The 13049-nt window shown below is 40.3% G+C and overlaps 1 protein-coding gene across 1 annotated transcript in view; it reads right to left on the bottom strand.

Moving 5' to 3' along the window:
* The window catches only part of LOC113532249 (proton myo-inositol cotransporter), a 52383-nt gene extending 41744 nt beyond the window's left edge, over positions 1–10639 (bottom strand). The window contains exons 1-3 of the mRNA XM_026923539.3: positions 9815–10639; positions 3618–3777; positions 2036–2244 (exon numbers count right to left, since the gene is read on the bottom strand). Coding sequence (XP_026779340.1) covers positions 2036–2244; positions 3618–3777; positions 9815–10391 — 946 coding nt within the window. The 5' untranslated portion in view covers positions 10392–10639. The remainder of the gene's footprint in view (positions 1–2035; positions 2245–3617; positions 3778–9814) is intronic.
* Between the last annotated feature and the right edge of the window lie 2410 nt (positions 10640–13049).

Genomic DNA, 13049 nt, shown 5'->3' with positions numbered 1-13049 from the left:
ATTCAAAAACAAATAGAACCATTTTAAGGGAAAAAAAGAAAAAGCTTACAACAATCTGGTGTGCACACCCTTTTATAATGAGGGATGTGACTGTGCTCAGAATTAGCTAATCAGATTCATTGAACTCATGTTCAAAAGTAATCATCATACAGTTGCCATCAATGAAGTGATTCTGATTAACCCCAAATAAAGATCAGCTGTTTCTGTAGGATTTTCTTGACAACTTTATGGTTTCATCTGCCTGCTGAAGCCATGGTCCACAAAGAGCTTACAAAGCATGTACAGGATCTCATTGTGAAAAGGTATCGATCAGGAGAGGGGTACAAAGGAATTTCCAAAACATTAGATCTACCATAGAACATTATGAAGGCCATTATCAACAAGTGGAGAAAATGGGGCACCACAGTGACAATAGCAAGAACAGGATGTCTCTCCAAAATTGACAAAAGAACAAGAACACCACTTATATAGTGTGGAAGAAAAATCCATATGAGTTTGCTTGTTGGAGGCATGATGGTGACTCAGCAAACATGTAGATAAAAAGATCCCCTGGTTTGATAAGACCAATGAACATTTTAGCCTTGGCACAAAATGTACTTAGCAGTACTCATCACCCTGAGAACACCATCCCCACAGTGAAGCATGGTGGTGGTAGCATTAACATTTTTGTCATAATTAAAAAAAAAACACCTTCAAATGTTCCAGGTTGTAACGCAACGAAATCTGGAAAAGTTCAAATCTTTCAGAAACTCAACACAACACAACCTGCTATTATGTATTATTCATGCGTTGGAGAGAGCTTAACATAGCTACTTAACATGGCGAGAGCTTAACATAGCTGTCGTGTGTTGGTGAGAGCTTATGATAGCAGCTATGCCTGCCAGCTAGCATCGAGACTATTGACAAATATTTAAACAATACTGGCACCAAACTGTCCAGCAGCATAGCAAGGCAACCTTGTGGCATTGGGTGAATGCTTAAACTGCCTTATGCTAGCAATGAGGACAAACGGTGCGGGTACTGCCGCACAGGTCCTCCAGGGGATCACTGGTGCTATACAACTCTGTGTCAGGGCCAATGGCTCACAGAGCATAGCCAATTTCCATAGCTCCTCTTGACCCTCTGTGTGACCTTGCACTGGCTTTGCTCAAAGCTCAGAACACTTCTGCTCAGGAAATAGGATCAATCTGTCAGACATGAGTGGCTTTTCTGAGCTCAGCTGATGATGATTACTACCCAATGTCTGGGCTCACAGAGAGGAATGTAAGGTTTTCAGCCACAGGACTGAACAACAACAACAAGAACAGCGGTAACAATGATTTTGACGACAATAACAATGACAACAACAACAACAACAACAATAATAATAACTATTAATTCCTCTTACATGAGGAATAAAACAAGAATGGAGAACAGAATGGAAATTTGCACCCAGTTGTGAGACATCCACAAAGAAATATAAGCTGATTACTCTACCAAAAGTATTTTGACATTCAGATGGAATGGAAATGTAGTTTTGCATCATTAGCAAAGCTGTGAAATTTAATCTAATGTTTCCTGATTTTATTTTCTAGATTTAGCACTATTGCTTTAGAAGAGCAATAAAGCCCTAAAATGGAACCTTGTGGAACTCCACAGCTAACAGAACATTTTTGATAAATTATTTCCTAAAGCAACAAGAAACTCTCTATCAAATATGACTTAAGACATTCTAATACTGTCCCTGAGAGACCTACCCAATTTTCAAGACAAAAGATAAGGATCTTGTGATCAACTGTAAAATGCAACAATGAGGTCAGTTGAGACTAAAATAGATATTTCACATGCATTGACATTAAGCCTCAGGTCATTCACAACATGTACCAATGCTGTCTCTGTACTATGGTTATACAGCCACCAGTTCTTCTTGAAATTTGTTAAAGACAAAAATTTCACCGTTCACTGAGGTTGAAAATAGAATAAAATAAAAGAACAATAACAAAAAAATAAAATAAGTATGCATTTGTTTGTTGTACAGCTCAGATGTATTACTCACCTCCTGCACTGTCTTTCTCCTCTTCCTCGATGCTGCTCTTGATGCTGTCATACTCCTCATCAATGTTCTGGTTACCTCGGATCTGGCTGAGCACACGCCGAGCTTTCTGGGTAAGACCCTTCTGGATGAGCCAGCGAGGACTCTCAGGCAAAAAGAGGAATCCCAGGAATTGCACCAGAGCAGGCAAGGCTGACAAACCCAGCATGTATCTGTACCAGCAGAGAGGGACATCCATGAGGAAAAAAAAAACACAGTTCCAGTTTCCAGAACCTTATAAAGATGATGAACCTTATAAGGGTTCTGGTACTTTGGTACTCTGGTACTACTGGCCCACACTATTAGGGTAGAACACATTCAACATACAAGCAGTTGAGGGTTAAGGACATGATGGCCCAACAGTGGCTATATGGCAGTGCTAAAAATAAAACCCACAATCCTTCAGAACCATACCTATTATCTTTAGAACTTTTTTGCTTACTATCTGTATTTTAATGAACCATTGGCATCATTAATTTGCAGTTAACTAAGGCAGAAACACTGTAAATTGGAAGAATCCTATAAGTGCAGTGAATATTTGTGGTTAATTTCATAAGTGCCACCTTAAGGATTCAACAAACAACTCATTCAACAAACAACCCATCGTATAATTCATGACTCATTTCAGAAACCAAGGCTGAATTGAAATTGTTTCTGAGAAATCTGTCCAGATTTACTATATATTCAGCCTTTTCACTGAACCTCATGAGCATGTAGGAGAGCAGGGTTGTATTTTCACCATAAGGGATGCATCCAAGAGAAACATCAACTTCCTATATTATGTACAAGTGCTAGGTGCTAGTATGTACATATACCAGGACTGCCAGAGTACCAGCTGCTTGGCCGTGTCAATGGATTCTGCCTCATATTGCATAAAAGAATGCGACAGATGAATAAATGTACACAATTCTAAAATGCATCTAGGATTATTTTTGAACCTCATACACAATAGTCAGAATATCATTGATTAGGCAACATACTGTTTCTGCCTATATGGGTTTTGGCATATGTGCTGCAAATAAAATAAATCTAGTAGCACCCTTTCCACGTCTGCAGAACTCTTGATTGTGGTTATATTGCACATCACACAAACCTATGCTGTAGAAAGATCTCATATTGCATGACTCATCCATTCACCACAAACCATGACAGCTTCATTTTCGTTATCAGGAAAGCCAGCCGAGTGCCAGGCTCGGAGCACAAGCAGACAAGGTAAATCTCAGTCTCTTTCAATTCATAACTCACATTCACTCCCACATATTACAGTAGATTCAATTGAATCAGTATAATAAATCACCTCAGACAGACAGTAACAAACAGAGGGTGTTTATGTGAGTGACAAACAGTGAGTCAGAGAGCCAAAAGAACACTATTGATTGTAGTGAACTTAAAATGACCCCTATTAGCCATTCTCATCATGCTATACCAAATCCAACATATTTAGCCCAATTGAACTGCTTTGGCTGAAGTGCAGGCCTAACAAGATAGTGATTGTGCTGTTGCGCAGTACAGAACCAGTGAATAAGAATATCTGTGGAGCCCAAACCTCCATCCTCCATGTTGTACGTAGCTGAATGCTCCGTCAATGAGGCTGGCCACGAACTGGCCTGCGGTGATGAAGAGCGTGTTGATGGTGACCAGCTGCCCTCTCATTTGCGGCGGTGAAGACTCAGCAATATATACAGGGACAGTCATGGAGCCAATCCCTGCATGAGTGAAAAGATGGAAATTAATGGAAAATATAATAGATGTGGGGTCATGAATTAGAGAATGCCAATAATCCCAGACTGAGATTTCTGATACACTGAAGAAGTTGTTTAGATGCTTGATTCTCTCCTAGAATCACATAGCAAAATTCTCAAAACAAGCATCAAGTTGATATAAATAATCACCCTTAAATACGTTACATATTTCATGTATAGTCTTTGATTATTTACTATTTTGGTCACTAGGTTTAACTGTGGCATCTAAAAAAATAGATGGCTTTAAAACATTTCTGTATAAATTATGGCATACTAAATTCGGCAAAAGTGGTTAATTATAATACAACATGTGATAATAAAAATGCAACAAATCCTGGGTCTTGTATACCCTTACATCTAAGCATTAGACACGCATATTTCCTAATCAGCAATCAGTTTTCCTCTCTATAATAACCCAGTTACTTATAATCACCAGACAATTTTCCCTTTCCTGTTTTTCCCCACTCTATAATCACCCAGTGTATAACCACCCACTTTCTAATCACCCAGTGTTTAATCACCCACTGTGTGTCATCCAGTCACTTATATATTAATAATATGGGCTTATTTTTGGACAACACTAGCTGTTCCAACACAAAACGCAATGGTCAAATTGATTAGTCTGGTGTGTAAAGCTGTTTTGCTAACCACACGACCGCTAAAACACCATTCATGGAGCAGGGTATGCATAAACAAACTAATCAAGTACTAACACAGAACAGGTGAACAAACAATAGGTAACAAACCAATGACAGGGCAGGGGCTGAGACAAGACTAGAAAAAACAGTAGCACATGGAGTTCACTGCCATGGGAACAACGATGCACATGAGAGAGAGAGAGAGAGAGAGAGAGAGAGAGAGAAAGAAAGAAAGAAAGAAAGAAACCCTATTGAAAACTTATGGGATTTTGGACTGAAGGTTGTTCATCCCTCCAGTACAGTTCCAGAGACAGCATACTGAAGCTGTTGTGGCAGCTTTTGCACACAGATACACATATTGAGTTAAATATTACAATATGCTGTTTATAACCAATTTCACATAGGTATCACAGAAATTGCATATAAACAGGAAACTAAAGCTTATCTATAAACAATAACTGCCTACCAAATCCCAGGTTTCTATTTTGAGGTAATGAAAAGCTTTATTTCGGAGCAACCACATTAAAAAAATTATGAGGACTCAGGTGGAATATAAATGTGATTTACCCAAAATGAAAGCCATCACTTCAAGCACAATGCCAAAGTGTAATTTTGGCTCTTATTAAAGCAGCTACTTCTGGGAGGTGTCCTTTGGTTAAAGAGGTGAGAATTGGGCAGACAACATTTATGAGACAGAGCACATGTTCTTGTGGCAATCTATAAATCACATTCAATTTAGTTCAGCCATGCACCTGCCCATAAATCTTTGGAACATTGAAATTGTGTCATAAACATGACTATGCCTCTTTGCTCTGAAGGAAGGGGTTTTTGTGATACCAGTACAAGTACTGTTTGACTAGGTTAGGAAACACTTAGTGCTTTAATGTTGCCCCTTAAGTGGTAATTAGGAGTTCAGCCCTTTGGTTTTATGAGACAGTACTCATACAATAAATGATGTTTTGCAGTTTGATATGGTATTGACAGCAAATATTTTTGCATCAGTTTTCTGTCAAAAAATCCTCAATCTGTGTAATAAACATGAATATTTATTTTGTTAGAATGCCTTGAAACACATCACTTCACATCCATGTACAATATATTAATAGTTATTAATGTATGGTTCCAACCTTCCTGTCAATCAGACGGCTCTTGAGAGAGCTTTGATGTGACAGGCCAGGCAGTCATGCTCATCCTGAGCCAATTACAGCACGGAGGTGTCATATTGTGCAAATGATATTTGAGAAAAGAGCTTGGATATGAACAAAACACACCTTTTTTGCTTCCCATAGCCTGAGATAAAGATATAGTCCGAGGGCAGAACAAATGTCTACATGATATTTACGCGGAAGAACAAACAACATGTGTTTGCAGACTCATATGACAAGGGCCACAGCATCATCGTTTGCTGTAAAGTCTATTAATAGCTGCTGCTCAGTGCTTCCTGACGCTCCCGTTGCTCGGTCGACAATGCACCTGTTGCCATGGGAACTCCTCGCTCCCTGCTCACATGAGGTTAATCAATACTCTGCGTCGACGACTCTTATTGACGTTTCATTAGACTTTTAAAAAGCGTGTGCTCCACTCAGACACATCTACTCATCCATAAAAGCTGTGGTTGTTATATACATCATGTTTTGATATTGATGACTGATCGACCATTCTGTGTAAACTCTATACTGTTATGTGTGAAACTCCCAAGAGATCAGCAGTTTCTGAAATACTCAAACCAGCCCATCTGGCACCGACAACCATGCCATGAACAAAGTCACAGAGATCACACTTTTTCTTCATTCTGATGTTTGATGTAAATATTAACTGAAGCTCTTGACCTGTATCTGCATGATTTTTTTGCATTGCGCTGCTGCTACATGATTGCATGATTGGCTGATTAGATAACTGCATGAATGTGCAGGTGTACAGGTGTTCCAAATAAAGTGGATGGTGTGTGTGTTTGTGTATGTATATATATATATATATATATATATATATATATATATATATATATATATATATATATATTGTGTGTGTATTTAATAGTAATGTCTTCCAGATCTTTTGTGCATTAAAACAGTTTTTGGTAATTGTCATACCGCTCCTTCGACACAAAATCCTGCACAACAATGATTATATTTTCCAGGGCAAATTTATAATCTCCTGCAGTCTCACTTGTATGAATGTGAGAGTAAACTGTGAGGAGTAAGTAGGGAGGAAAACAATGACTCTCATTATTACTGATAGTGAATGAAATCTTTGCTATCAGAACCTGGTCTTAACAATTTTGTTTTGTTTAGGCCAAAATGACCTGTTTAAAATTTAATGGCCAAAAGAGATTAGCCTGGGATTGCTGTAAAATTGAAAGAGAGGTTCTGACTTAATAGTAGAGGTCAAAATTGCTTTTAATGACTTCTCCCTGCAGACACATGAAGACAGAGAGCTTAACCTCTCCTCTTAGAGGCCAAAGGAGTCCTAAGAGAACTCCCATTTTTCTACTGACTACTGCTGAGCAAAGATCTTTCAGAGGTTATAAGGGTCTTTTAACTGCAGAATTTTTCAGACACCACAGCTAATTGTTGGTGGAGCAGAAACTATTATATGTACTATAAGAACAGGACTTGAGTGTGAAATAAGCTCTAGAGAACAAATTCTAAGCGTTTTGCCATTCTTTTTTGTTGAAATCTTCATGCTGAATGATGACAATGGCTAAAGGTCATCTATTCTCATGGCTAAAGTGGCTCTGGTTCACCATGAACTGTTTCACTGGTGTGCTGGCACAAAGGGCAACTCACGAATAATTGGGCTAAACCGCTCAAATTGGAAGCCAGCGGAGTCAACGGGAAGGTATGACATTTATTTGCTTGACAAACAGACAGATTTGACCTTTTGGTAACAGAAAATACTAAGCAATTTGTTAATGAGTGCCAATATGTTGATTAAGACAGACTGCCAGAATATGTGGGCAAAATAATTAGTGAGGAAAGCTACACAAATACCTGCCTAATTAGACGTAGATATCAAGGTGATGATTAGGTGTCAGTGCGCAGTGGGTCACTCAGTTGGAAAAGGACAAGTCATTATACTTTATTAGTGCCATGTTAGTTTACATCAGAAAAATATTATTTTTATTATTTTCCATTGCAAATACAATTAATTCCATTTTGTCAGTGAAACAGGATGTTTTTCTCTATTACTTCAAGAAGGTGTTAAAAGGTCTGACGCTGCTGTGTATATAGAGGACAAGCCACAGCAAACTGCGATCATTCTTTTAGCATTCAGAGATTAAAAAAAAAGAGCGCATAGTCCTACACTTAATAAATGGTTTGCTCTCAGTCCCATCCAACATTATTCATGAGATTTAGCACCAGAATGTGTTTATCTCTACTATCTGCCAGGCTCCTAGCCATGGTTTCTAACATGGGGTCTTGACATAAATTGTGCCTGATTATAGGACTTAAAAAATAGGCTTGGATTCTGATGGAAAAATCACTGCAGGACATACTGTCAGTGTCTGTCATACTGTCGTCTGTGTTGATCCTAATTAGCCAAAGCAATAAACCAGCAGAAGATAAGAAATTTCGAACCACAAATGTGCACTTGAGACTTTCAGTGCAGTGCTTAATATAAAAGTTGCTTGTAACATTGTGCAGGTCATAAAAAATATAAGGCCTAGTTTTTTTTTCTGACTCTTGGTGATCTCTGAATATTGCTTTGATATCGTTGAATCAATATGGAGGGCAATGCATTCTTATTATCAAGGCAACATGGGTTACAGCAGAATATGGATGTGTTTATCGATTTCACTTGGCCAACGCAGGTGTTCAATAATGCTTTCTGTTTGGTCTATACATTGCACAGATGAAATGCTTCTTCAAAATCTAGAGAACTCACTTTCAGAAAAGAAAACTGTCTTTTGTGACAGTTACCATGGTGGAACTGAAATGTATATCCATCCTCAAGATGCTTAGAATATTATGTTTAAAATAAACAAACATTCATACAAATGCTATGCTATGCTAACATTTGTCTTGTCTTCACAATGCAAAATGAAATGAAAAATCATAGTGTGCCTCTATGTTTGTATTTTGTAAGGGCATGTACATCGCCTATGCATTGTTTACATTTTAAGCATTTTATATCAGTAGGGATGACCTAATGAATGATTTAGTAGGGATTTAATTAGCTAATCATCAATATATTTGGACATATACAGTATATATATATATATATATATATATATATATATATATATATATATATATATGTCCAAATATATTGATGATATATATATATATATATACATATATAAAATCCTGAAATGTAAGACATTTCATTTTCATTTTCACTGGTAAACAAATACTTTCATATTCACCATCTTCCATAAAAAAGGCAAACAGAGCCACAATATCGTAGATATAGGTAACATTTGTAGCTCTGGAAAGCAGACTAGCTAGCTAATTCTGTTTATTATTTGTGTTGATGATAAATATGGCACTATGGCAGTTGTTCTCAAACTGGGGTCCAGGGACTCTCAGGGGTCTATGAAGCAATGTCAGAGGGACCAGGACTTTTATTATTTTCAATTTGTTACAATGGTGTGAAATCACAGCCTACCATTATCAAAGTTATTATTAAGTGTTATAGTTATTAGCTGGTATGATTGGTTCCTTGAATTGAATGGATTCAATGCAAACCTCAATAACAAAAAAGACAAAATATTATAGCAAACATTTAAATAATGTTAATGAAATTAATCTGTACTGAGGTGGCTCATGGAACTTTTATTATTATTATTATTATTATTATTATTATAGTTAAAGGGATTCCTGGATACAAAACTTCTGAGAACCTCTGCAACAGGGTGTGTCTTTAAAACTTATTTAAGGACCATTTAAGGACAGTGTACTTTGGGGAACATAATGTAACCGTGCAAAGCAGCAATACAGCGATTTAACCGGTGTGATTACTGTTTAGACGTAGTACAGTTTTGGATCTATCCATTTATCTTTTTTATTGCGTGTAAAACGCGCGTTTGCAGTTCTACAAGAATGCAATACTTAACACTACCCATGCAAACTGTTATTTCGAATCTCAAGCAGCCTATGAAACACAGAAGCCTGGGACTTGCAGGCATCCTCAGTCTGCGCGCGAGTAGAGATTCCCAGCTTCGGCGTTTTGGAGTAAAGTTTTTCAGAGCGTGTCAACTGATGCGTTTTTTTGGTGTAAATAAAAAAAAAAGATCTACCGTATTTTCTAGGCTATTTGTACATATTAACCTGGCTTGATGTGCACTGTTTTTCGGCTTCATCCATTAACTGCGATTTGTCTTCCCCTCATAGACTAGTGAACAAGCACACAGCGCTTCTTACCGATCCCGATTCCGACAATAAGCCGGCCGATCAAAACAGCCTCCTTGTTCGGCGCAGAGCCCATCACGATCCCGCCGAGGAAGAAGGCGAAGCTGGCGAGCAGTACACACGCTCTCCTGCCGAACACGTCGTTCAGAAAAGCGCCCGCGAGAGCGGAGAGAGCCGCGGCGGCCACGGTGCCCGAGACGAGTAGCTCGTGCCACGGCAGTGTGATGTTGTGCTCGCGCTTGAGGAGCAGCATGGCCCCGGACACCACGCCGGCGTCGTATCCGGACAGGAAGCCGCCGAGTGCAGCGAGCAGCGCCAGCACGCGCACGAAGGCCGGCGCACCATCGCGCTGGAAGTTCTTCCGGGCGGCGCGCTCCAAGTCCCCGGTGGAGGTAGCGCACGCGGCGTCGGAGGAGGCGCGCGAGGAGGCGGAGGCGGCCAGGCTCGTGAGGCTCGTGTTGGACGGAGCGGTGATGAGAGTCCGTTCTCCGCTGTCATCGCCGCCTCCTCCCGCTTTCTTCCTCATCTCGCCCATCAGGTTGGTCATGCTGCGGAGCGTGTAGTCATGCTCGGACGATTTGCGGGACATAAGTGGGGAAACAAATGTTTAAAAGAGTTGCAAATCGGATTAACGGTCGTTTAGTTGTGAAAAAGTGTATATCCCGAATCTGTTGGGTCTTTTTTATATTTGCAGAAGTATTTTTTTGTAAAGAACTGCCTGTTTTTCGACACGTTTGCCTTCTCTCAGTCTCAGATCTTTGCATTAAGCAGCAACAGCATCAGCTTGAGCATCATCATCATAAACATCCTGGTGGTCCAAAGTCGCGCGTGCGGACGGTTAAGAGATGCGGGGTGGGGAAGCGGGGGGGTGGGGGTGTGTGGGGGGGCTCGCAAAGTGAGGCATCGACTGCTTTCGTCATCACCTTCGTTTTTTTTTTTTTTTTTTTTGCGTGACGTGAAGCGGTCACAGACACGAGCGCGCGCGCACACACGCATGGATAGACTACGGAGCAAATGTCTGAAGTATCTCTCAATTTTGAAAGCTCTTTCTAAGGCGATATTTTTAACAGCTCGCCTAATATACTTCAGTGTGTTAATTGATTGATTGATTAATTTATTGATAGCTTATCAAAAAAAGTTGTCCAGCGTCTGATCCTTACCTTAGCCATAGTTCAGTATAGGGTCTAGTACCTCACACTCAGAAGAAAAGGTACCAAAATGCAGCTTTCCTGATCACTAAGGTGGCACCTTTAAGATGTGCACCAATCAGCCATAACGTTAAGACCACTGACAGGTGAAGTGAATAACATTGATTATCAAATTACAATGGCACCTGTCAAGAGATCAGAAGTATTAGGGAGCAAGTGACCAGTCAGTTCTCGAAGTTGATATGTTGGAAGCAGGAAAAATGAGCAAGCGTAAGGATCTGAGAGACTTTGCCAAGGGCCAAATTATAATGGCTGATGACGGGGTGTTCCTGGTATGCAGTGGTTAGTACCTACCAAAAATGGTCTAAGGAAGGACAACCGGTGAACCTGCAACATGGTCATGGGCGTCCAAGGCTCACTGATGCGCGTGGGGAGCGAAGTCTAGCCCATCTGGTCTGATCCCACAGAAAAGCTACTGTAGCAGAAAATGCTGAAAAAGTTAATGCTGGCTATGATAGAAAGGTGTTAGAACACACAGTGCATCGCAGCTTGCTGCGTATGGGGTTGCATAGACGCAGACTGGTCAGAGTGCCCATGCTGACCCCTGTCCACTGCTGAAAGCACCTACAATGGGCACGTGAGCATCAGAAGTGGAGCAATAGAGCAATAGAAGAAGGTGGCCTGGTCTGATGAATCATGTTTTCTTTTACATCGTGTGGACGGCCAGGTGCGTGGCTTACCTGGGGAAGAGATGGCACCAGGATGCACTATGGGAAGAAGGCAAGTTGGCAGAGGCAGTGTGATGCTCTGGGCAATGTTCTGCTGGGAAATCTTCATGGGCTCTGGCATTCATGTGGATGCTACTTTGACACGTACCACCAAGTACGCCCCTTCATGGCAATGGTATTCCCTAATGGCAGTGGCCTCTTTCAGCGCCCTGCCAGACTGCAAAAATGGTTCAGAAATGGTTTGAGGAACATGACAGTGTTCAAGGTGTTGACTTGGCCTCCAAATTCCCCAGATTCAATCGAGCATCGTGGGATGTGCAGGGCAACAAGTCCGATCCATAGAGGCCACACCTTGCAACTTACAGGACTTAAAGGATCTGCTGCTAACCTCTTGGTGCCAGTTACCACAGCACACCTTCAGAGGTCTTGTGGAGTGCATGCCTTGACGGGTCAGAGCTGTTTTGGTGGCACAAGGGGACTTACACAATATTAGGCAGGTGGTTTTAATGTTATGGCTGATTGGTGTATGTTTCCTATGTAATATGTATCTTTCACCTGGAAATGTTGTAATGCACATAATTAGAACTTAAATAGTTTTTAGTAAAGCTTGAAAAAGTACACTATACTGTATACACCTTTCCATATACTTTATGTCCAAAAGTATGTGGACACCTGACTGCAACACCCTTATATGGTTCTTCCCCAAACTGTTGCCACAAAGTTGGAAACACACAACTGTATAAGATGTCTTTATATGCTGTAGCATTACAATTTACCTTCCCTGGAACTAAGAGGTCCAAACCTGTTCCAGCATGACAAAGCCCCTGTGCACAAAGCGAGCTCCATGAAGACATGGTTTGCAAGGTTGGAGTGGAAGAACTCGAGTGGCCTGCACAGAGCCCTAACCTCAACCCCACTGAACAGCCTGAGATGGACTGGAAAGCCAACTTCACACCAGACCTCCTCATCAGTGCCTGACCTCTTGTGCTCTTATGGCTGAATGAGCACAATTCCCCATAGCTACAGTTAAAAAAAAACAGTGAAATGCCTTCTCAGAAGAGTGGAGGCTGTTATAGCAGCAAAGGGGGAACAACTCAATATTAATGCCCATGGTTTAGGAATAAGATGTTCAATGGTCAGGTGTCCACATACTTTTATAAAGTGTACATAATAAAGGTACAAGAGGTGTAGTACTAAGGAATGGTACAGGTTAGTATTGTTTTTTCTGAAAGTGCATGTAACAGTAGGCTTTGAAAATCAAGTCCATCCATAACTCCAGACATGTAATTTTGCAGAGTTAAATCTAAAATATTCACATGACATTAAGGTTAATTATGTATTTAGGAAGCACTAGGCAGAGCATCCTAGACA

This window comes from Pangasianodon hypophthalmus, chromosome 18 (assembly GCF_027358585.1).
Source record: "Pangasianodon hypophthalmus isolate fPanHyp1 chromosome 18, fPanHyp1.pri, whole genome shotgun sequence".
Classification (NCBI taxonomy): domain Eukaryota; kingdom Metazoa; phylum Chordata; class Actinopteri; order Siluriformes; family Pangasiidae; genus Pangasianodon; species Pangasianodon hypophthalmus.
Note: the sequence above shows the minus strand (reverse complement) of the source record. Positions and strands in the feature narration are given on the sequence as shown.